Genomic DNA, 26,807 nt, shown 5'->3' with positions numbered 1-26,807 from the left:
GGAGAAGGGAAGAGAAGGTCTCATTTGGTGTTTTCCTCCTTAGGGGTGGATTAAGGCTAACTTTGATAGGGCCTCTAAGGGGAATCTGGGTAAAGCTGGATATGGGGCATTGTCAGGAATTTTGCTGGAAGTTGCTTAGTGGTAGTGGCTGGTCCTTTGGGGAGTCAAACAAGTCATTTTGTCGAAGTCTCGGTTGCCCTGAACACCTTAATTATAGCCAAAAATCTTAATTATGATAAATTATGGCTTGAGGGAGACTCACTTAATATTATTAAGTTTTTGAAGGGGGAGTCGGAGCCATCATGGTCAATTGAAAATATTATCATGAAAGCTAGGGAAATTATTGCTAGTTTTAAAGATATTATAATTCAACATGCCTTTAGAGAGAAAAATATGGTGGCAAACTGTCTGGAGAATCTAGGTGTTAATTATGATTCCCAAATGATTTGGCACGAGGAAGATGTCAACATTAACATTAAAGAGCTCCTTAGAAAGTACAGATATACGGGAAGGGAAGGACCGCATAATCATGATAGGGAATATGAATAATTTATGCCTTGATGGAAAGGTAATTATTACCTGGCAAAGTGGCAAATCCCCAACCATTTCTTATAATACGCTGCACACTTTGTGGGTTACCCAGTTCAAAATCTTGAGTAACTATAGGAAAGAAGTGTTGAGTTTGTAGAGGAACAGAGCTAATAATCCGAATTCGAAGATGGGAGGTGATTTAAGCAGGGAGGAACAACACAATACGTCAACATGGAAAGCGATGCCAAAAGTGTGGGCGAAGCTGGAAAAAGGATCCCTCACAAGCTTTATGGAGAAGCTAGTGGATTATGACAAAGGTAGGGTAAATCTCGCCATTTCCAAAATTTCTGAAAATTGGTGTAATAGATCCTTTAAAATCTATGGGGTTAAGTTCAAGTTGGACGCGGGACTCATAGCTACTATGACTGGCATGCCCCATACTAGGCTTAATTTTTTTAGAGACCTTAAAGTCTCCAACAACGCAGTTAATATGTTCCCACGGAAGGAAAAAGAGAGGGATAGAATTAGCAAAGCCACAGGAGGTTACTATGAAGTTGCTAATATCAAGAAAATCTGGGGCTGAGTTTTGAACACTATAATGGAATATATCATAGTTGAGGGCCATTTCTCCAGGGCCCACATCTACCACTTTGTTCTTTTAAACCATTTCAGACATGACAAAAAGGTACCCCTGCCCTACTACCTTTTCAAGTCCCTTTCTAGGTCCCTCAATAAGCACAGTAAGAATCCCTCAAGTTCGGTTCTCCATTGCGGGATTTTGCTACTTATTTATGAGCATTGTAAAACCCTCACCCTACTGGAAAAAAAGAGGTTATCCACCTCTCCAGGGAAGAGAAAAATGGAGGGAGGCGATTCCAACAAGGAGAAGGCATCTTCTAGCAAAAAAAGAAAGAGTGCCCCTGGGATGGAAATAGAGGAAATGGATAAAGAAGGCAATGAAATGGAGATGGATGATTCCGATGGTGAAGATGGCTCAAAAGACGAGGAGGTGGGTAATGAGGAAGAAAGTGGTGATAATGAGTCTGATAATGAAATCCCTTTCCACAGTGACTTCCCTGACAAGGACAATAGCTATCCTATGGAGGATGTGGAATACAAGAATAATGAGGAAATAGATGTGAATTCCAAGAGGGAAAGGAACAAGGAACCTAAGAAGGATATGACTAAGGACATTTTAAGTGAGGATAAGGAAAGTGTGGATAAAGGGTTATTCCTGAATAACCTTAAAAAAATCACTGAGGCAAGACTAGATTATGATAGATGGACCTATGAACTCTTGAAGAACCTGGAAAAAAAGGGGAAAAATACGGATGAGAAGAGGGAGGATGATGACAGGGAGTAGATAAAATGGAAGCAGGATATGGAGGAGAAGGTTAAATCACTAGAAGAAGGGAGAGAGGCTATGAAAAATTTGTTGGGCATTATCCCGAATATCCTGTCAACTGTCACTAAAAACTTAGAGGATTTTGCTAAGGTCTTTGATCATACCAGCTCTCCTAAATCGGTGGTGGAACTTGACATGGATGATGAGACTATCCAAATTGGCAGTGGTGAAGCTAATCCAATTGGTGGTGTTGCTAAGAGGACCAGGGCGAGTGTCAAGAAAGTTGTGGTTGTTTCTGCTAAGGATCTCCCAAATCTCAGGGATAACATCAAAGATCTGCATGGGATTAGCAACACCCTAGCTAATGCCCTAAAAAAAATCAATTAATTTCTCTTCTTGGGTCTAGCTAGTTTTGTTGGCTTTGTGGGGCTTTAGTCGATTTTCTATGGTTTTCCGTTGGCTTTTCGTTGGCCTATTCCTTTTTGTCTCTTGTTACTTTTTTTGTTAAGCTCTGTTTGTAAAGGGTTTCGAGGCCCCTTCAAAACCTATTTTTTCCTTAATCAAAAACTATAGACAAGGTGAATGAGGATATCATAAAGGAGAGAGTTGAAAAAGAGAAAAACACATTCTTTGAAAACACCATAAAGAAATGTACCGATCATGTGGATACACTTTTACGGGTACTCAATTCTACAATTTTGGAGTATAAGGAGCTATATAGGGAACCATGTAAACCTCACTGTTTGACTAAGGATATTGATGAGAAGATCAAGAAGACACAAAAGGAAATTGATGACATTGCAAATAATATTATAGGTTCATCCGGACTTATATCAGTTTTTTAGTAAGAAATGGCAGTTTTTGAGGAAAAGTTAGAAAAACTTGAGAAAGAGAAGGCAAGAATAAAGTCTAATTCCTGGGAACTAAAAGATAAACTTGGTCCGAGGCTGGATAATCTAATTACTCGAAGAGATGAATTATCTAAGGCAACAATACAAGGAGAATGATCACCGGAGCAGCAAATGCACTATCTCACCGGTATGATCCAGTAGACTGAGGCCACTTTAGATGGTAGCAACAAATTTATGTAGAGTCTAAATATGATTTTGGTGAACATCTTTTAGATTGTAACCAACTGGTTACAAACCTTGAGGTAGCATTTTTGTACTCTTTTGATTATTTATGACATCCTTTGTCATTGATGTCAAAGGGGGAGTAGTAGAGAGAAAAATGCATGTACAGAGGAGATCACTTGCTTAGGGGGGCACATCTTTTTGGATTTCAGTTTTTGGATAACAGTTTTGGATTTTTCTCATGAGTGTTGCCATCAATGCCAAAGGGGGGATTGTTGGCATTCTACGCTCTTATGAGAATATTTGATGTTGTCATTAATGGAAACTAACTGGCAACTCACTGGCAATTGGTTTCTACATGCCTAACATCACAAACTTCATACACCAGTAGACACTGGCACCGGCGAGCACTTCATCAGTATTCAAATTACATCGGCAACAAGCATACCGACACTCAAGCCGACATGGGATAAAGTTTTTTTATATGAATTATTTTGCAATATAATTATCTTTTGTAAGCTAACATGGTATATTGTAAAAGACTCATATATGTATGAGATCTTATAAGACATTTTGAGAGATGTGTGATGAGACAATTTTGTATAAGGTGATATAGTTGACAGTGAAGGTTTTGGTTATTGACTGAGCTTAAACCGGTACTGAACCTAGAATGAGAGATGTTGTTTTGAGCAGTACATTGTATTGGATTTGATAATCCATTTTGTAGTCAGTGTGACTCATTATTGAGCAGTGAGCTCTAGGCTATTGGCCTCTCTGCATGTGCAGGCCCCTCATTGTAAGTAGTACTTATTCATTAGCCAGTGAGTAAATATTGTGGGTCACAAATCCCACCGAGGTTTTTCCCACACTAGGTTTCGTGATTAAATATCCTATGTTATGGTGTGTTTCTATGCTATCTCTATTATTTATGTTTATTGCAATAATTCTTATTTACCGATACACTGTTTTGGGATGAAAAGTTATTAATAAGTTTAAATATCCAATTAACTGGTTAGACACTAATTCATGCCCCCCCCCACCCACTCTCAGTGTCTTTGGGACTGTCATTGAATCTAACAAGGATAATGTGTAATGGATATGGATGGTAGAGTATTAAGGCTTGAATGATCCAAAGCATGCATGCATATACATTATTTTACCTTTATATGATCAGGATGAAAGATAAGAATGGAGGGTTCATTTTGATAGGAAGAGGGATATGAGATGGAGGATATGGATAGGATAGTCAAGATCAAAGATAGGAAAGGAAAATGAACTTAGATATGATGCAGATGGATGGGAGGATGAAGCTTACCCCCAAGTGTAGTGCGCAAGGGGATGAGGGGATTACACATGATACTTGTTTGCCAAGTTTTCATCATGGTACTTACCCAAGGTGCCACAAGGACTGGTTTTCACCATTGAATGAAATGGTTTTTCTTTACTTTTTTCTGATTTTTTATTTTTTTATTTTTCTTGATTTTTTTATTTTTTTTATTTTTGAATTTTTAGAATAGTTTGGATGGATAAAGATGAGGATGAGTGGATATGAAAGATAGTGGATGCATGAAAGAGGAAGGGAGGACTCAAGCATCTAGTTCCATAGATGGTATCTCATAGTATTTCTTTGAAGTGGAGGTATGCTCATAGATGTTGGTAACAATAATTCGGGTGATGAAATGGATAGGGGATGGAAGATAAAAAAGGATTGGACAAACGGAATGGGATTGTGAAAAATGGATGGTGGATAATGGATGGGGTTTTGAAGAATTTGTGGAAGATCAAGATTGGCACACACCTTGAGGGGTGGTGGAGTAGTGGGGGAGAGTATTTTGAATTAGATGGGGGATAGAGTGTGGATTTTGGGAAATGATGACCCAAAATAGAAGAAGGGGATGATGGAGTTGGGATGGTGGATTTTGGGACATAAGGACCCAAAATGGATTTTGAGGATTGAGGAGTTTTAGATGCAGGATTGGAGGACTTATGAATGGATGGAGCTTTTGCATTAACAAGTTTGGAAGCCAAATTTGATTTTTCTTTGGGATGCATTGCCTCTTTGGGAATCCACATAGTTATGATTTTTTCTTTTGGGGCCTTTGGGGCCTTTTTGATTTTTCTTTCTTTCGACTCACATTTTTGTTTTGAGCATGTCATTTTGAGGGGACATGTTAATCCTTTGATTTTTGTGGACTTTGAGCTTTATGCTTTTTATATTGGGCATCCAAATTGCTTCCAATAGCAATGGGATGGGTGTATGAGGATGAATGACTTAAGGATTTTATGGATGGTGGGATGATGGAAGGAGTGTGTTGGGAGGCATTCAATGATGTGTGCCTTTGTTGATCTTGCTTTAAGATTATTTGAGGTGATAGGGTGGCAGATGGAGGGATGTAAGGACCCAAAATGGATGGAAGGAATGGAGGATTTAGCTTTGGATTATAAGATCCCAAAATGGATGTGGATGACGGGGGATAATGAGATTTTGATTTGTACGAAGGAAATTTGGATTTAAGAGGAATAGAGGATGTACCAACATCTTGAGAATTAGCTTGAGGACCCTTATTGTTTCAAAAATGAGATGCGATTTCATTTTGAGGGGGGTGAGATTTGTAAGGAAGATTAGGATCTTTAGATGGATTGGGATTGTGGCATGAAGATGAAGGGATACTTTGATCTTGACTAGGAAGGGTATCATGAGATGGAGTGGGAGGGGTGATTGGATCATGATATGAAAGAGGATCATGTGATGGAGGGAGAGGGTTGGATAGAGGAATCATATGGTCATGAGAGGAAGTAGAGGGAATGCCATCATTAGATGGAGTAGAGAGAGATGCATCATGAGATGGAGAGTATTCTATGCTAGCATGCTTTGGAACAAGCTTTTGGCATGTTTGGAGTTGTGGGGATTGTTTGATGGAGGAAGGTATGGAAGCTTTGATGTGAGTAGATGGGGAAATGGGGGTATCATGAAGTGCAAAGGATTGGGATTTGTTTTGAGGTGGAGGTGATTGGGGTGGATGAAGGACTTGAGGATACTTGGCCACTTTACTTCGAGGGGAGGATTTTGTCAACTTTACTAGCATGTCTTGGATAAGATTATGGATGATCGATTTGGAGGACATGGACAATATGGATTTTGGAGGATTAGGATTAGATAGAGAATTGGGACTAGATGGGGGATTGGGATTGGGATTGGATGGAAGATTAGGATAATTGACTATGGAATTAGGATTAATGATAGGAGGAATATGGAGTAAAGGATTTGGATGGGGAGTAGAGGTAATGAATGTGTTGTAGAAGGAGGGGGATTGGGATGTAGTTGGGGGGGAGATGGAGGTATACATATTGGATTAGAGGAGTATATGGATGAGGGATAATATGGAGATCGGGATGGGGAATAAGATGGATTTCCCTTGTCGAAGGTAGAGGAAGGATAGGAGATATGGTATAGATTGGGATTAGGTGCAATGTGTTGAGGTGAGATGGATGAAGGTATGATAGGAGGGTGGGAGATTATGGGATTAACTTGGTAGGAAGATTCATGAACTTTCATGAGCATCTTCTCATACCAAGCTTTGAAATTATGGGTTGTCATGTTGAGAATGAAGGATTAGATTGGAATTGGATGAATATGTTTTGGAAGGGAAAGATTATGAAGATGATGTTCAATAAAGATGAGGATTAGAACTTGGCTTGGAATGATGATGGATTAGATTTCATTAGATTTGGATTGGATCTAATTTGATTTGGATTGGAATTGGATGAGTCCTTGGATTACTGATAACTCAAAGATGAATGACTAGTACCAAACCAGTACTGAGAGGGAGGGGGTGAATCAGTACAAACAAAAATACAATCCAAAATCGGTTTGACAACAAATACTCCAAGTGACTGGCAAGCAGTGATACTGGTTGAAATAGAGTGCAACCGGTAACACCCAGAATAACTAAAACAATCATAAACCGGTCACTCACTAAGCTTTCCTCTTAGCTCAATACTATAGTACCATTACACCCTCATGCATGAATAGGTAAACTATCATCTGATCTTCACAACAGTTAGTTCAATATGTTTTATAGACAAGCATAAAACACAGAACCATCATATGCTCAACAGGTAATAACAAAGCATCACAAGATAAAAGCATCACACATGACACACATTTTTTCACGTGGAAACCCAACTAGGAAAAACCACGGTGGGGATGAATACCCACAAGCTGCTTTTTGAACTCTTTAGAAGTTCGCTCTATTAGGAGCCTTGTCTGGTTAAAGACATTACAATAGGTTCTGCTAGGAACCGATCCTGTTAGGGATCACCCGGTTAAGGGATGGCTACAATACCTGGTTAAGGGTTAAACCCAATTAGGGTTACCTTGTTAGAGGATTTCAAGAATTCAATAGCTAAAGGATCTCCAGAGCTCTATAGCTTCCCAAAACTCAATAACTTCGAGTTACCCTGTTAAGGGATTTGTATCAAGCTGGTTAAAGCTACCCTGTTAAGGGATTTGAATCAAGTCGGTTAAGGCTAACCTGTTAAGGGATTTCACAACTATTGAAGTGGTTAGAGATCAACAGGAATTACAATGATCTAGTAACAACACTCAATGCTAATGCAGATCCATTCTGGCTCTTCTTCACCTTCTGTACATTCACTTTGTAGGTATCTCTTCTCTCCTTTTGTCTAGCAAGAATCACATATCACTTCCCTTGGATACACACACATAACTTTTGCCAACAACCTTGGAAAGAAACACAACATCGACCTTATAGAAAATAGATAGGTCGATAGCAAAAACCCTAAACCCTAAACCTGTTAGGTTAAGCAATTAAAGCGGTTCAATCCTAACCGTTGAATCATATGGCATTAAATGCAACAATCTTGAATCGATCACAAGACATTCTCCATCATCCATTATCCACCGATTTCATGGTGGCTAATAACCCATCACGTGTTATCATTGTTTGACAAACTTCGCACATTCCTGAGGTAGATAGGAATAGTCTTCTTCATGCAAGATCCTTTACATGCACAGGGCTTATGTGGCAACACGATCTATTCTTTGTTATACTACTAGCTCATCACACAAAAATCACCGATCGAGTCACACAGGCTTGAGGTACTCCAACCGGAAATCCTAAAGTGGAAACTACCTACCAACCGGTAGCCATACAATGCTTCCATGTACCAGTTCCCATAACTACATGCCGGTTCACCTTGAGAAAATACACCGCTTCACTTTGGCATATATACCAGTTCACACATATGCTTGTTCTCTTTTCTCACATATCACATATGCCAGTTCACTTCATATCACATATTGACATCAATGACAACATACAATATCATTATGTCCTTATACCGGTTCACATAATGTCAACAATTACGACTTGATTGTATTGGAATGGTCCTTGGATTAGGACTTGATTGGATTGGATTAAATTAGATTTGATTTGATTTGACTTGATTGGATTGGATTAGTCCTTGGATTAGGACTTGGTTTGATTGGATTTGGATTGGTCCTTGGATTAGGACTTGATTGGATTAGATTGGTTGGTTTATTGGATTGGACTAGATTGAATTGGATTGGATTAGATTAGTCCTTGGATTAGGACTTGGTTTGATTGGATTTGGATTGGATTGGGGTTCAAAGAATTTCTTGGATAGATAGAAATTAATTAAAGATTTGATGATGACAAGATGGAATTTGGAAAGAGGGATGATTGATTGGTTGTGGGGGATGGACTTGGCAAGAGATGTCAAGTAAAGAAAACACAATGGTCAAAAGAAGTTAGACTCAAATGACACTCATGCTCCTTCAAAACATATCCTATGGCGAGAAAAGATAATAGTCAATGGATCCCAATTGGTTTCCTAGCTACACTTACCCAAAGCGGACACTTAGATGCTTGACCCCACTGGCTCCCCTCCATGACACACACTTCTCTAGGGTAGCCAAGAATCAATTCCCATGAAAAATCCTCATGGAAAACTTTGTGTCGCTACTAAGGGCTATAAAAATATGGGCAGCTTCAGAGTTCCGATCTCCTGCATCAATGACTAGAAGGTTTTTGGCCACTATGCACAAGATGTTTAATATGGCTTCCTGTTAGGAGCTACCCTTCATAGTTGTACAAGTGCGATTGAGGCCTATATCCCAATGAAGCACCAAGAACTTAGTAGTCACGCAAGCATGATTGAGATCTTTAGGATCCTACGAAGCACCCAATGTGAGAGTGAACTCTCAAATAGCCCCAACCATTGATTATTTTGATCTTAATGGCCTATTTATTATAGTGAGTTGGGAACCCCACATCTGGGTGTACTCACTTGGGTTGTTCCCCTCTCACCAGCTCTAAGAGAAACTTGAGAGGGCAGGCCCACTAAGGGTAACACAAGCAATATTCCTAGAAAAGACCAAAGGGATCTAGATTTTTGATTATCTAGATAGGCAAGAGCATACTCTCCTACCCTTTGACTCTTTAAGACAAAGAAAACACAAAATTATTTTACCCCATAATTAAATCTAGATGCCTAATAAAAGAAACACAATGTTTGCTTGAACCTCCTAGGCAACCTACAAAACCACTTGATTAGTAGTTTGAAAATGAAGTCTTCAACAAGCATCCTGCAAAAGACAAAACAATGACAAAAATATATTATTATTTTTTTTGTTAATTTTAATTTTTGGGAATGAGCAGAAAAACAAGAACAAAAACTTTTCTACTAAAGAAAAATGTGGATTTGGGGGAAAATTTGATGGGTAACTGGGGTTTGACTAAGTTTTTGACACTTTCTAAGGGATAGGAAAGCATAAAATGAGGATTTTAGAAGAAAGGTGAAGGAATGGAAAAAAAAATTTCAAGAGGGACAAAGGAGAAAAACTTGGAGATAAAAACTATAGAAAAATTTGGAGGCAATTGGATAAAATTGGAAGAAGTTATGGCAAACCCTAAAAATACAGAAATGTGGGATTTTGAGCTTCAAAAAGTGGAATTTGGGATAAGGTCCTCAAGGAAGGAAAGGTACAAAATGAAATTGCGGGGGATCTAGTGAAGGTTGGAGGAAAACAGATTGAAGATAAAGAAGATATGGCGAAAAAAAATATTAGTATAAGAGTTACTATAAAACAGATAGCAAAAAAAAATCAGGCGAGCTAATTAGTAGGTGCTCACGCTATTACGCAAGTGCTCACATCAAAACAACTAGAGTTACTGCGCAAAAAATTCAAATTCATTTTTTTAACAAAATGCTTGCGCTAGTCGCAAAGTAGTCGCGCTGAAGCGACAACTAAAAACAAAAAACACAACCAATCTAGTCTATTTTTTTTATTTTTTCAATTAGATTTTACAACTAGAGATAGAAGTGAGAAGAATAGAAAGAATGAAGAAGAGGAGAGGAGATAGATGAGATTTCATGGTGGTCATGCTAAAGCCAAGGCGGTCGTGTTGAAACATAGTGAGGCACCAGAAAAAATTTCAAATTTGATGTGGTCATGCCAAAGCCGCGACGGTCGCGTTGATTAGCAGGCAGTCATGTTGATGTAGCAATCAGTCATGCTAATGCGCATGTGCTTGTGCTGAATTGTGAACCTATGAGAAACCTTCACAAAAAACTCAATTTTTTTTGTTAAACCCGAGACATGGGTCCCACCGGGCGTGCCAGAATGAAGAAGGGAAAACGTAGCAAGGGAAGATCAGATGGTTAGTATTCAAATGAAGCATTCAAACACATAAAAAACAAAGAACAACCATTTATACCTTGTTATTTTTACCTCTCCCTCAGATTGAGCTTGATGAAGTGGATGATGAGGATGCGCCCTTGATGCTCCACTTGATGTGTTGCTTGCTTGATTTAGATGTGGATTGGTCTCCTTTGCTCAACAAGATTAATGGATTGATATTTGGATTGGATTGTGATAGATAGATGAGGATTTGTATTAGAAGAGGATTGGATAGAAGATCATGAAGACATTATGATGGCTATGAAGAAGATGATTTGGATCAAGGAGAAAAGAGTAGCATGACAATGCATGAGTAGTGGATTATTTGTGAGGAGAATAGGCTCCAATTTATAGATTGGAGAAGGCCAATGGAGGGCCAAGATTGATTTGATCATGAAGGGTTGAGATTGATTTTAGATAGAAGGCATGGATAAAGGGTGCCTTGGGAAAATAAACAGGAATATAAAATTCATTGGGAAAAGGGGGGAGAAATTTGAATTTCGAATATGAGGAATTAAAAATTCCAAAATAAAGATGCATTGAGGGATTCAAAGAAATTTGAATTTCTTTGAGAGGCTCAATGTTGATGTGACATGAGTGAGAATTAAAAATTGAGGGATAATGATAAGCATGATTATGAGAGATTCTAGAAGGATTAATTAGGTTGAGTGGGATTAGGAAAAGTGATTTGTAGGAATCACATGGCTAGGTTAATTAATTACAATTAATTAACTAAGTGGGTTTAGAGGAAATAATTATTGGAGGGGACTTTAGAAGAATAGGGGAATAATTAATGATAAATTAATTATTGGACAATAGTGATATGATTAATTAAATTAGATTTAATTAATACTGAGAAGAATAAAGATAACACAATTAAGTCAATTAATTATGTTGATAGGCTTAAATTAATTAAATATTAATTTTAGGTGTCTACAATATGTATGTATATATATATACATACATACATATGTATATATATATACATATACATAGATATATATACATACATATATACATATGTATATATCTATGTATATATATACATATACATAGATATATATACATACATATATACATATGTATATATCTATGTATATATATACATATACATAGATATATATACATATGTATGTATATATATATGTATATATGTATGTATATACATACATATATATATATATACATACATACATACATACATATATATATATATATATATACATACATACATACATATATCTATATACATATATGTATGTATATATATATATATATACATACATATATCTATATACATATATGTATATATGTATATATATATATATATACATATATATAGATATATATACATGTATATATGTATATATATCTATATATATATATATATCTATATATATATATATATCTATATATATATATATATCTATATATATACATATATCTATATATATACATACATATATATGTATATTGTATTAATATACATATACATATACATATACATAGATACGTATATGTACACACACACACACATATATATGTATATATGTATGTATATGTACAGGTTTGTGTTTGATCATTTGCTCATTTGATTGTATACTTTAAATTTATAAGTTTTCAATTGATGTGTTTGATTATATGCAACTTATTAGATCACATGTGTATGTATGCATGTTTGATTATTCTTTTAAATATTATATAGATCTAGATTGAATTGGTGTAAATGAAATTTAAAAAATGTTTAAGAACTTTAAAAATTTCATATGTGTGTGTGTGTGTGTGTGTGTGTGATTGAATTTGTGTACATGTAGATAGATTCAAAAAAGATTGATATGTTTGTAAATTTTAAATTTTACTACATGTAATTTGTATGTAGATATGCATTGAATTTAAATGAATTTTTGAATTTATATATGTACATGTACTATATACATCTTGCTCATAAAATAATTTAATATATATTGAATTTCATAACTTTGTAAATTTACACACATACACGTATCAGGTAATTTAAACACACACGTGTCCTAATTTAAATCAAATTTCAATCAAATTTTGCATTTTTAATTATTATTTATGAATTTATGTAAAACACACATGTCGGGTAATTTCATACATCCTAATTGCAGCATGCGTCCCCTTTAAGATATTTTTCAACTTGAATCCACATCACAATTACTTTGTACATGTACATGCATATTATTAGTTAACATCACAAGGCATATAAAAAACACATCATAATTTAAAAATCACACTTGTTCATATATCAAATGAACAAACTCAAGTTAATGTACATATTCAATTTAATTTAAATTCTAGAAGTTTCATCTTGAACAAGTTAAGTAGAAGTGAACATTCTAAAGTATTAAATTAAAAATTCATAGGTTTAAACACATGTACTTTGGTGTACTAAATAGTTCACACCACATCAAGTGGTTCAGACCGCTCTTCAATAACACCTAATATTTTCTCATGATCTTCACTATCTAGTCTCAACTTTTGAGACCGCCTGCGATGTGGAATTATATGAAGAATTAGGCCAACAACAATGACCAAGTGGCTATACTGATATACCTTGTTGTCAATTTGGTATTTAGTGAAATGAATACCATTTTGAACAATTTTAACTTGTTTGAAATATGTCCCTTGCACTACAATTGAGCCTACATGTACATGTATATAAGAAACAAGAAATTAAAAATTTGTGTAAGCTCAGTGTACATATAAAAATTAAAGCATGTGCACATGTGCATGTTTAAAATAAATTTATAAATTAATTTAAACATTCAAATCTGTTCAAACCTGTGGGAAAGGACATTCCATCGCTCATTTTAGATTTTATTAACTTCTTTCTCTCTTCTATGAAACACAATAAATAATAACTAACACCTTCTATATTTCCATCTTCTACTATGACTGCAAAAATATCTCCTGCAATTTGAAATAAGTTATAAATATATTTACTCGATTAAAAGTTTTTACATAATTTATTTACATACGCAACATTTGTTAAAGGAAATAAATATATATATAGTTTAAATATTATACACATACCTTTTTTAGTCAATCCAAAGATTTCATCCTCATTTTCCTCGTATGTGTCAGAAACATCTAGTGGCATCAATTTCCATTCACTAACATATCCAAGCTTTTGGTTCTTGCAATCAACATAGTTTTCCAAAATGCAATCAGAACAAAAACATGAATAATCCCTAGTGTACAATGTCCATGGGCAATTATTTGTTCTCATGACACAATGCAAAGATCTTGTCATCTCCACGCTCTTACATCTGTGCATTGATCTTCTATCCACATCTGCAAAATGTACATGTGTACAAGAATACGCATATCAATTTGTTTTAAAACATTTTAACTAGAAACATTTTTAAAAAATAAAAAACATTTTAAAACACTAAAAAAGAAAACGTACCAATTATCTCCCAAAACACTCTATATGAAATGGGCCTTGATGTTCTCAATGATGATTCATAAGGATAATTAGGTTGCACAAAGTGTTTCTTACACCATTCAACAATATCATGTGCATCATCTATACAATCTTCTGTATAATTTATTTGATGCTTTCTTAGAGCATGTTTGATACAAGCTCTTGCACCATTGTGTTCACCCTTTACATGACCACTCTAAAAAAAACTCCAAACATGTGGTATTTTATCATTTCGATGATATCTACATAGTGCATAAAATGGCCTCGAAGGTTTGAATTGTGTCATACATTCATCAGACCAAACAAAATGTTTAACTATTGTTATGCCTCTCTCTTTCAAATATTCAAAAAACTTCTTAAAGTAATGTACAAAAACTGTGTCATGCTCCTTATCATCACTGATATAGAAGTGGTACTATTTCTTAATGACACAATTTTTAAATGTACTATCAATACCATCCAAATCTATTTGTGCATGTCGATAACACGCATGCACCATAATAGTGATTTGCTTTGAAAAGTAATACTCTGACTGAATCTCTTTTTCATGTGCAAAAGAGTAATTTTCTACGAAGTCCACTACGGATAGAATAGTTCCAAGTGGGAAAGTGTCTCTTAATGTTTGAAATTTTTGTTCTTGCCACTTGGAAAAAAAACCATGACATATGTATGGTTTTATCAACTTACAAAAATTTTCCATAAATGTTCCAATAGGTATCTCCTCTTCTACATAATCTAACCTTGTAGATTCCATCCCAAATTTTGTTTCAAATTTTTTGTACTTGTAACTCTTGCAATTTACCATATTCGTCATGTTAGTATCTTCATCTCTCAAAGGCAATTTAGCCAACTCCCCACATGTTCCACAAATTCCTTTTATGCAATTTATTTGACCGGTTGCATTATCATCTAATTTATCACGTAAGATGGATACTATGAATTGACTTGTTCATTTAGGAGGAGCTTTTTCATAACCATTACTATCTTCTCCAATCTTTCGAAACACCTGATAGTAAGATCAAATTCAATGTGATAATGACAACAACAAGTTTTGAAGACTTTGTTTACCTTCACATAATATGACCTTAACCATTCAAACATGGTTTGTTCAATCTTTATATGAGGGTCTATTTTAGTAAACAACACATACAATTCATGTTTTGTTGTGTCTAACCAATGTTCTACATGGAGATCATAACGATCAAGGTCAATCCTTTGCTTGATAAAATCTCTATTATTTGATGAAGGAGAGTATTATCATTCCAAAAACTTATCACCAAGTTCCTAACAACTTCTTCAATTCTATCAGAATGAGGATCTCTACACATAATTACCCAAATCCCTACTGAGGTAGTATCATCCAAACTATATCTCCTTTTCACATATTTTGATATTGTCCTTCTACTAAAACCAAACTCAAATGAAAATGAAGAGATTTTTCTTTTTTGGGGCAATCTTTCATTTACTAAAGATGTCAACATCACTCTTCTTAAAATGGTCTTATCTATTGTTCGATATTTTTTACCAATGTTCACCAAACCTTTCTTAAAATTATCGGCAATAGATTTTTGTAGCTGAGAAGTTTTCCTTTTTTGACTTGTTGTATCTATACCCAATAATTTCAGTGGATCTATTAAGTCTTTATGAGTAAGTACAATTGATAACGATTGATGTTTCTCTAGTGTAGTATCAAAATTATTGAAATGAGACATTATTTCTTTTGCACTTTTATTCATCGGCCTCCTTTTAGTATGTCTAGGTTCTTCACTGGGATGTTTCAACTCATGCACATCCATTTCAAGTAAATGATCTAAATTTTTACAAGAAATATTTCTCTTCACCTGTTTAGCTAGATCTATAATATGCTCATACATACCGGTGGTAGGAGGTAAGGAGCTCGATCCCTCTCCTTCAACCTCCATTGGTTCAACTTGGGCAAGCTCCTCCCTATGATCTTCAACTATATTGTGTTCTTCAATAGGTTCGTTTGCCTCAACTCCTGCTTGAAAACTCCCTTCTTCTTGAGCCCATTCTGTACATGACTTAAGATGACAGAGAATTTTTTTAATACAATGAAATTCCAAGTATAATTTGAAACCAAATTTTCAAGTTAAATAATAAGACCTAAATATTATGTCATAATAGGTGGACTATTATGTCATATTTAAGACCTATTATTGTATAATATTTCATAATATTACATGTAATAGGCCCTAATATTTGCATAATATAGGTCTTAAGGGGACTCTTGAGTATAATGTAAAATATTTTTGCATACATGGTCATATGAAGTCATATAAATAGAACCTATTATGACATAATAGGTTCTAAATTTATGTCATATTTAAGACCTATAATCACATAGTAAGTCCTAATATCACATAATAGGTCTTATTATTACTTAATATGACCACATATGCAAAAACATTTCACATTATACTTGACTCCCCTTAAGATGGGTATATTATGTAATATTAGGACAAGTATTGTTTGATATTAGGACCTATCGTGTGATTAAATAGGTCTTAAATATGACATAAGTTAGAACCTATTATGACATAATGGGTCTTATTAATTATGACTTAATATGACCATGTATGCAAAAACATTTCACATTATACTTGACTCCCCTTAAGACCTATATTATGCAAATATTAGGACCTAAACTATGTGATATTAGGTCATTAATATAACATATATAATAGGCCCTAATATCTCATAATATAGGTCTTAAGGCCCAGACTCAAGTATATAATGTGAAATATTTTTGCATACGTTTTCATATATTAAGTCATAATAAGACCTATTATATCATAATAGTTTTATTACGTCATATTTAAGATAGGTATTATCACATATAATAGGTCCTAATATCACATAATATAGGTTTTAAGGGGACTCAAGTATAATGTGAAATATATTTGCATACACTTGAAAACAAAGTAGACACATTGTTTGTTTATTTGAAAGAGTTTGATTGCTTCGATCATGCAAGCACAAATCCTAGGGCTGGATGGGACGATAGTTGTTGAATCTCACTTGAGGAGTTACCCCAAGGTATGCAATTCAGAGTAGATACTTAGGTGTTTGATGTAATGCCCTGCCAGGAAACCTCGAAGGGAAAAAGCTAAACCACAAGAATAGAGTGCAATTTTTCTTTTTTAAAAGTTAAAACAGAATAATGATACATTGAATTATCATTAAGTTCAGATTACACAACGAAAGAATTAACTAACAACTAAAGAGTTTCCCAACATGATTACTTGATTCAATGCTTAACTCGACTCATGCTAATTAATCCATGAATTAAGTTGATTAACTTAATGACATGATAATACTTAAACAAATGATAAATTTGTTTGGTAGGTTAAAAATATAGATAACATGATTAAGTTCATCCATTGCAATTTAACCATACATTACATCCAATCTTATATTAAAACATATGTCATGCATCTAATTTCCTTACATACTTTAATTGCATTAAAAACTAATGAATACTTTCCATTATACCAACCTACATTCTTCATGATCCATATTACTACATTTAATAAGATAACTACATACATGCATTTAAGATTAACATCATCTAAAATCACATTATATATTTTAACCATAATGCCATCCATACATGCTAAATAAAGAGAAAACAGAAGAACACAAACACCACATAACACCGAAATGATATCGGAGTTCACCCCTAGTGGGCTACATCTCTGGGTCTGCTCAATTGCAAGACCCCTCTGATAAATAATAGGGTGAAGAATACATAAGGTTTACATCATTTACATCCTTCCATCAAGGCATACATAAACCATTAATACATACAACCACATTGGTCCAATAGATACATGAATGATCCCAAAGAAAGGAAAAGGATCCAACTAAACATGATAAGAAGCAATTACAAAAGATCAACTGGAGCACCCGTGAAACTAAGTCCTCTCAACTCATCATAAAAAACCCATGGTCTAACATGAATATCAGGTTCTCACAAGGGCATAAAAAACCAGGTATGACTCCACAATAGTGTTTCTAGCAAAGACAACATAAACTGCACACTAGTGAACATAAGGGACAAGTGTCATCATATAACTTGGTATGGTTACCCTGGCAGGCCTCCGTAGGTTTTAGCTCCATCTACAGGGTTACCCTAGCAACCTTTCCCAAACCTCTGGCCCATCCAAATCTCATGTGGACCCAACACATCCTTTCATGAAGATGAGGTTATTGGTTTTCCATTTCAAGCCTTCTCACTGCATGTCGAGTCTATACTAGCCCTCATCCCATGCGTGAGGCAAAATTATCTTACTTAATGTAGTCGTGCAAGCACGATTTAGACCAAGAGGCCCTACTTAGATGTTGATATGAGAAAGAGTTCAAGGGTCATCACTTCCCAAGTAACTGCAATTCCCACGTAACACTTCCTTCAAAGCTTTCGCTCATTGGGTATTTTTTTATAGTGAGTTAGAATGCCAAGGAATTCTAGCCGTACTCACTTTGGGTCGATCCCTTTTCACGATTATCACTTGCTTGCAAAAGCAAAGTGGTCAGGAAGGCAGGCCCTCTAAATGTGACACACAATCAACAACACAAGCATGGTATCGAAGATCTGGATTTCTGATCACCCTAAGAAGGATGAGAGCATACTCTCCTACTCCAATGTCATACTCAACAATCAAAGAAAACAAATGTTCATTCCAACCTATTTAGAAATCACTAGGTGCCTAAAAATTAATTGCAAACATAAAGTTTGGTTGTTTCTCCAAGGCAACCTGCAAAAACCCAAGTTAGAAGTTTGATACGCTTATTCTTTGACTTTCGAATCTGCACAAAGCGTGTTAGTAGTTTGATTTATTGTCTTTGCCATGTGTATGCCAAGATTCTGCACAGATAATTAGTACCAAAATCCAAAGCACAGAAAATAGAATGCAAAAACACAACAAATTTCAAGTAAACACTGCATTTTTTTACCTCTGTTCTGGACTTTACACAGGCGCAGAACTTATGACACAGGTGCAGAACCCATGACACAAGCACAGAATGTCCTCTACACAAGCACAGAATGCTCAACATAGGCGTAAGTTGCTTCACACAGGCGCAGAAGTCCCCAGAAAACCCTGCACGACCCTATTTTTGGGTTTTTTGGCTTGCAAATCAACTTGAAAGCACTCAAAAACACAGTAAAGGGATTAGATGGTTAGTGTTCATGTCGGGTTCACCAATTAATGTACGTTAGGAAATAGGAAATCATCACAAACATATAAACATTAGTCATCATTATCTCAATCACGAAAACACACATCATGCAATGATCTATCCTAAACAACATCCAATAGAGACATGAAAACAAAGCATACAAAACTAAATATTATGCAAACTGAATGATGATTTGAATGCTCCTTCCATGCGGCTCCATTGTTCTTCTTTCCTCTTCAAATAGTTTGGTTGTGGATCTCACCTACAAGTGCACACACATAATTGAAAGCAAGTAGACAAGATTATTGATCAAGAGTACTAGAAATTCGATAGTCTGATTACCAATTAGCTTTGATTGATGAAGATCATCCAATTTATAGACAAATTGGAGAAATGACAAGATTAGCATGATGCAATTCAAATGGAAATTGCAAATCAATTATGTCAATTATGACAAATTATGACAAATTATGCACTTTCTATGCAAAATTTGTTGATTGATAATCTATGACAAATTATGACACATTCTATGTCAAAATTGATTGATTGTCAATTATGACAAATTTATGACAAATTGACATGTCATTTCCATGAATTTAGGAGAGAAATAGGAGGAAATTGAAATTAGGAATTAAGAAATTAGAAAATTGAAATTGATGAAAATTAGTAATTAAGAAATTAGGTAAATTAATTAATAATTTGTCATTTATTAATTAATTCACAAAAGGAGGAATAATTAGCCAATTAAATGAACATTTAATTGTAATGAGAAGACTTAGGATAAATAAGTAATTTATTAATCCTAAAGGAAGAAAATGATAAGCAAGGTTAAATGATTAAATCATGAAACCCTAGAAGGTGAATTAGCAATGCGAGGATGACAATTAGGTCCTGATTGAAGATAATTAATGTCGATCACAATTTTGATTTAACAAAGGACCAATGTGATAAATGATTTGATTGATAAATGCGCCAATTGATGAGGAACAATGACAAATTGATCCAAATTGACATAATTGAGACAGACAATGATCGATAGCGAAATGATCGCAAAATGACAAAATTGACAAGAGGAGAAGGATCGATGACAAAATAGATTGCAAGATGACAAGATTGAAAATGACCATGATCGATGACAAATCGATCACAAAAATGACAAGATCGAACAATGACAATGATCGATGACAAATCGATCGCATGATGACAAAATTGAAAAGAGGACAAAACCCTAATTAGGATTGATGATGTCCAAAATGATAAGATTGATGATAAGATTGATAAGATTGATAAGAGGAAAAAACCCTAATTAGGATTGACGATGTCCAAAATGATGACAAATAAGCACGCACATTGATGCGATAGGATAAAATCGATCAAAACCATGACTAGGTAGTGTTGTTGACAAGACCAAATTTGAGAACGAGATGATTGAAGAATGTAGAAGAATGACTCGATGCTCGCAAATGATAAAGACCAAGTGCGTGACATAGGAGAAATGTTAATGCGACGCAAAAACCTAAAATGAGGCAATGCGCAAAAGTTAAAGTATGACTTCGCAAGCATTGACCATTTTTAGGTGTCTACATTTTGCCCCTCTTTGAGACAATGCGATTTTAAGCGTTGTTTCAAAGAATGATAATGAAAGTGCCCCAGACAACTGATAATGACATATGAATGCCCCCTCGAGGAATTGGCCGGAAACATGCAGAAAAGAGGCCAATTGATTGAAAAAAATAATAGGATCGAACGGATGAACAATCGGAGATCGGATGCATGAAGGACAAGCAATGTAAGGTGCAAAAGACTGTGACCAACATAAGATGGAGAGGATGCACGTCCATCTATGCACTGACAAAGATCTATAAATGGGACCAAGAGAGTGAAAATTGCTCATTTGCACTAGCCAAAGAGGAGAATTTGTTGCTCTGGAAAAAGACACGTGTAGACAGATGGCGAACATTCCAATGGTGGATCACCTTGGAGAATGTGTACGCACATTCAGACGACCAGACAATGCAGGAGCAGCGGCATGGATCTCAAAAACCCATGTTTTCAATTTCATGAATTTTGATTGCTTGCAAGACATTGCGGGGCCCACAGGGGATGCCAAAAAGGACTCTTGCGCTTGTGTAGGGCGAAACCTGTGCTTGTGTAGGGTCTTCTACGCTTGTGTAGGAAGACACAAGCACAAGTTACCTGACACAGGCGCAGGTTCTCTGACACAGGCGCAATTGTGCACTGAAAACCCTAATTTTGGTCAAAATGACATGCAAATGATCCAAAAAGGGGGGATAAGGGTAGGATAAGTCAGATTAGATGAAAAACACCCTGATTTGGACATGAAACAAGGAAATGCAGCCCATAGGAGCAAACCCTAAAACTGACAAAAATATGCCCCAATTGTGATGCAGAGTCGACAGTGTCCGTTGATCACGCGGGAGAATCGACCAGACTGCTTCATGCTATGACATAGACTCAGGAGCACGGACAGAGATATCTTAGCAGGACTAGGGATATACTACATCACATTCATGCCCAAGATTAGGGCAAACATAGGATTGCTTACCGCATTGGCAGAGCGATGGCATTCAGAGACCTCCTCATTCCATCTAGCAACTGGCAAGGCGACAGTGACATTAGAGGATGTATGGCGCATCCTCCACATTCCAATACATGGGGAGATGATAGAGTATGACCCAGTGACTGGGAGAGATGCATTATGCAGGCTATTTGAGTGCGACGCAGATGATCTGGACATTGTTGAGAGGGAGATCCGCTGGGAGACTATGGCAGGAGAGTATGATCAGCGATGTGTGGTGATAGCAGTTGTGATAGCATGTCTTCTAGCAGGTGATAAATGAGGACATGGATTCCCTATTGGATGGGGAAGAGTGCTAGAGCGGATGGTGACAGAGGGGACAGTGTATGCATGGGGACCATGTGTCCTTGCTATGCTATATTTTCAGCTGCATCAGATAGCATATCAGGGAGTGCAGACATTGAGCTATGGAGTCACATTGCTTCAGGTATGGGTATTTGAGCACACAGCCATATGTCGACCGATTACAGAGAGACAGGTTGTACCACATTGACCATATGTGTATTACTATGGGGGAGCACTGAGACAAGGTCCATTTGGATATATATTGTACTGGCGACATGAGCTAGACAGACTGAGAGAGTTCACATGGAGGCCATATCTTGATTGCCTTGGATGGTCAGATGATCATGAGGAGCTACCATATTGCAGATAGGAGAGGTACCTGATTGGGCGACCAGTGAATCACCAGAGAGTGATTGAGATGTACCTGCCAGAGAGAGTCAGACGATAGTTTGGAGAGAGGTAGGATGTACCCAGGAGGACTGCATGCTTTGCTTGATCTCACAAAGAGATGAGTCAGTGGGGGAGTATGATTCAGCCACACATAGCATATACCGACTTTGCAGAGCTACAACAGAGACAATGGGAGTGGAGGTCAGATGTGGTGGATGCTGGGATGACAGAGGAGTATGAGATATGGTTTGCACGACGACAGCCAGTGCCATTGACAGATCCAAACATTCCAGTACCACGGAGACAAGAGGACTTCCCACTCACTGGAGAGGAGGGAGATGATGAGGATGACGAGGATGATGAGGATGATGAGGATGAGGAGGGTGACAAGGACGGAGATGATGGTGGGGAGGATGATGACAATGAGGATGGAGGGGAGGACGATGATGAGCCAGACTCAGCTGATCAGGAGAGATTGCAGGATATTCCTATAGAGCTGGGAACAGCTAGGACAAAGGAGATGGATATGTGCAGGGCTACCATAGTGAGTCAGCAGGATTATATTGCGACATTGGAGAGACAGAATGCCATCTTGAGGACAGAATGAGATACAGCAATAGCTCAGGCACAGCGAGAGGGACAGAGAGTCACTGAGTTCATTGGGTCGATTAGGGATGCCAGTGCATGGGAGATGGTACAGATGCTGGTAGAGACCGGAGAGGAGAGACTGTATTGGAGGACACTATATGAGAGTGCAGTTCCACCGGAGCAGAGAGCACCTTCATATTGGGCATGATCGAGGACAGAGAGTAGGTCACGCTCTCGAAGGTCATTGAGCAGCATGGGGGTAAGTGGACCTATGAGACCACCACAGCCAGGACCAGGAGGGACATCATCTGCGAGATAGGGCAGGGATGAGGAGGACAGAGGGAGCACCCAGTGACAAAGGCACATACTCCTTATGACAGACAGTGGACATTATGTAGCTTGATATTATGTAGTCAGCCTGCGGGCCATACTTAGGATAGACAGTCCGATTTTGTACTCCGATATTATTATGATAGGTGATATGATATGCATCGATATAATGGGATACAATGTGTTATGACTTATGTTATTTTTCATGTATGGATGACTTATGCACTGTGTATGAACATGTATGGATGTATTTTTATGTATTTTTGATGCATTTATGATATGAAATGGATAAAATTCTTGATGTGATGCTTGATGTAATGCATGAGATGATATTTGATTTAAATGCAAATGTACTAACCAATGAATGCAGGATGTAGCATATGTATGTGGAGATCGGAGCACTAGACCGGACTGACTATCCAAACTGATGGAAGAAATGTTAGTAAGAAATGAGACAGAGGACAGTTAGAGATGACGAAAAACTTGCTTTCAGTAATGCACTTTGTAGGTGAGAACCTTTATTTTTATGTAGCAAAATGGATGCATAGCATCATGGCATTGAAGGCTAGAGCTGAAATGCAACCCTTTTTGCAAAAGGCAGACACATCATAGACAAATGACAATCATAATCAAAAAAGAAAGGGACCATGAGCCATCCTGGTCACTCTAAATCACTTAGTGACATCATCGAGCAACATAGGAACATGATCGAAGCCAAAGATAAATCAATAAAAAGATAAGATGCACAAATTCAAGCAAATCAGACAAACATCTTGATCTTCATTGTCAAAAGTTGAAAGTGCTGATAGGATGATCATGATGTCTGGTTTTAGGAAATGCGGTACCCCGTCTAAGACAGGACACAGTCTGGTTTCGAGTATACCACACCCTGTATAAGCCCCATGATAGTATGCCAAGGACAAATGATATCGATGTTGATGTTCGATTGATAAGACAATTTTGATCAATTTGAATGCTTGGTTTGATTGAAAAGTTCATCTCTTAATGCATGATTTCATTGGATTGCGCAGTCATTGGATGTATGCTCAGTGATCTGTCTTATGCACAAAGGGATGATTTGTTACAAAATGCTTGTTTTTGGAATTTTAATGTTTTACAATTTTTTTTTTTTCGTTTTTTCAGGACTTTATTTGACTTTTTTAGGGATTTTTGTCCAGACATTTTTTTCAATTTTTATGACTTTTTCAAGACATTATATGATTTTTACAACTTTTTTCAGGACATTTTAAATTTTTAAGACTTTTTTCAGGACATTATTTGATTTTTACAACTTTTTTCAGGACATTTTAAATTTTTTAAGACTTTTTTCAGGACATTTTTCAATTTTTAAGACTTTTTTCAGGACATTATTTGATTTTTAAAACTTTTTTCAGGACATTTTAAATTTTTAAGACTTTTTTCAGGACATTATTTGAATGATTGATCATGACAAGGGGAACGCACCCAATGCGCATCTGAAAGACACATAGATCGGGACCAAAACATATGTACAAGAAACTGGAGTATGCAAGACAATGATGTTGACCAATAACAGGCCTGGAACATAACATTGGGTCGAGACAAAGATAGGCATGATAAATCGGCCGAGAGAAAGTATAGCTAGAAGTCATGATAGATGACGGAGCAATGATCTCATCACTCATGGCGCCTGATTGTCAGGTTTTCACCATGGTACTTGCCCAAAGCGCCTGTTTGCCAGGTTTTCACTAGAGGGCGAATCATTTATTCTTTACTTTTTTGCTCTTGTTTCTTTTGCTTTTCACTTTTTTCTTTGTATTTTCTTGATTTTTTTTCATTTTTTTGTATTTTTTTTGCTTTTTTCATTTTTTTGTATTTTTTCAGGATCATATTTGAAGAAGTGCTGAGAGAAAACTACGCCCAGTACTTGCGAAGATGCATGCTATTGATAGGATCAGACAGAGGTTCACCTTCTGGAGTAGCAAGCTGATATGCCCCCGAGCCATAGGCTGCAGTTACTATGAAAGGCCCAACCCAATTAGGTTCAAACTTGCCCTTGATAATGTTAGTAGACTGTGCATTCTTGGGATTTGCCTTTAAAACTAGGTCTCCCACTTCGAAGTGTCGCCCTTTGACCTTCTTATTATAAGAGCGACAGAGACGGTTTTGATATGCTTGCAAATGTGTCAGGGTTGTCTGACGCTTTTCATCTAACATCTCAAGCTGATGCAGCCGGGAGACTTTGTGTGTCTCATCATCAATCAAGTGTTGCAAGGAAACCCGCAAGGAAGGAATCTTGACTTCCAAAGGTAAAATGGCTTCCGCACCATACACCAAGGAATAAGGTGTTGCGCCAGTAGGGGTGCGGATAGAAGTGCGATAGGCCCATAGTGCTGGATTTAACTGTACGTGCCAATCTCGACCAGCGTCATTGACAACTTTCTTTAGGATCTTGATAATGGTTTTATTTGACGCTTCGGCTTGACCGTTACCCTGTGGATAGTATGGGCTGGAGAAACGGTGTTGAATATGAAATTTTTCACAAAGCTCTTTAACATCTTTATTCTTGAAGGGGCAACCATTATCAGTGACTATGGAAAGAGGAACCCCATACCGGCATATGATATAATTTAGCAAGAATTTTGAAATTTGGACACCAATGATATAAGTTATGGGGATAGCCTCGATCCATTTTGTAAAATACTCTGTGGCTGTAATGATGAACTTGTGTCCATTTGCAGATGTCGGGTGAATCTTGCCAATAAGATCCAATCCCCACTGAGAAAAGGGCCACGGAGATATAACAGAATGAAGCTCTTGAACTGGTGCATGAATATAATTTCCATGAATCTGGCATTTATAGCATTTCTTAACAAAATCATGAACATCTTTTTCCAGAGTAGGCCAATAATACCCAGCATGAATCAACTTTTTGGCTAAGCTAAGACCATTGAAATGGCCCCCACATATACCATCATGAACCTCGTGTAAATCCGTTTGTGCTTTGTCAGAATCCAAACCCCTGAGGAGGGTATGGTCAAAGGAACGACGATAAAGGGTGTCGGCGATGATGACATATTTGGCTGTCTGTCGGATAAAGGCTCGGCATTGGTTAGCGGAGAGGTTGGGTGGTAAGGTTTGGGATTTCAAATATTGATATACGTCATTGTACCATGAGGAGTTGGGACCAACAAGAACGCACATCACATCTGCTGTCGGAATGTCAAAAGAGGGAACCAGCAATTTTTCAACTAAAAATTCACATTTGTCCATATTATGAGGCATATTTAACATGGAAGCAATTGTAGCCA

At 36.6% G+C, this 26,807-nt stretch overlaps 1 protein-coding gene across 1 annotated transcript; it reads left to right on the top strand.

Annotated features, from left to right (window-relative positions):
- Positions 1 to 1,390: 1,390 nt before the first annotated feature.
- LOC131857422 (uncharacterized) lies at positions 1,391 to 25,392 on the top strand. The gene is made up of 2 exons (XM_059209978.1): positions 1,391 to 1,792; positions 25,381 to 25,392. Exons 1-2 carry the CDS (start codon positions 1,391 to 1,393, stop codon positions 25,390 to 25,392), a joined length of 414 nt encoding a protein of 137 aa, XP_059065961.1.
- Positions 25,393 to 26,807: the final 1,415 nt, after the last annotated feature.

The sequence above is a fragment of the Cryptomeria japonica genome, chromosome 1 (genome assembly GCF_030272615.1).
Source record: "Cryptomeria japonica chromosome 1, Sugi_1.0, whole genome shotgun sequence".
Classification (NCBI taxonomy): domain Eukaryota; kingdom Viridiplantae; phylum Streptophyta; class Pinopsida; order Cupressales; family Cupressaceae; genus Cryptomeria; species Cryptomeria japonica.
The sequence above is the reverse complement of the archived record's forward strand: the minus strand, read 5'-3'. Positions and strand labels throughout refer to the sequence as shown.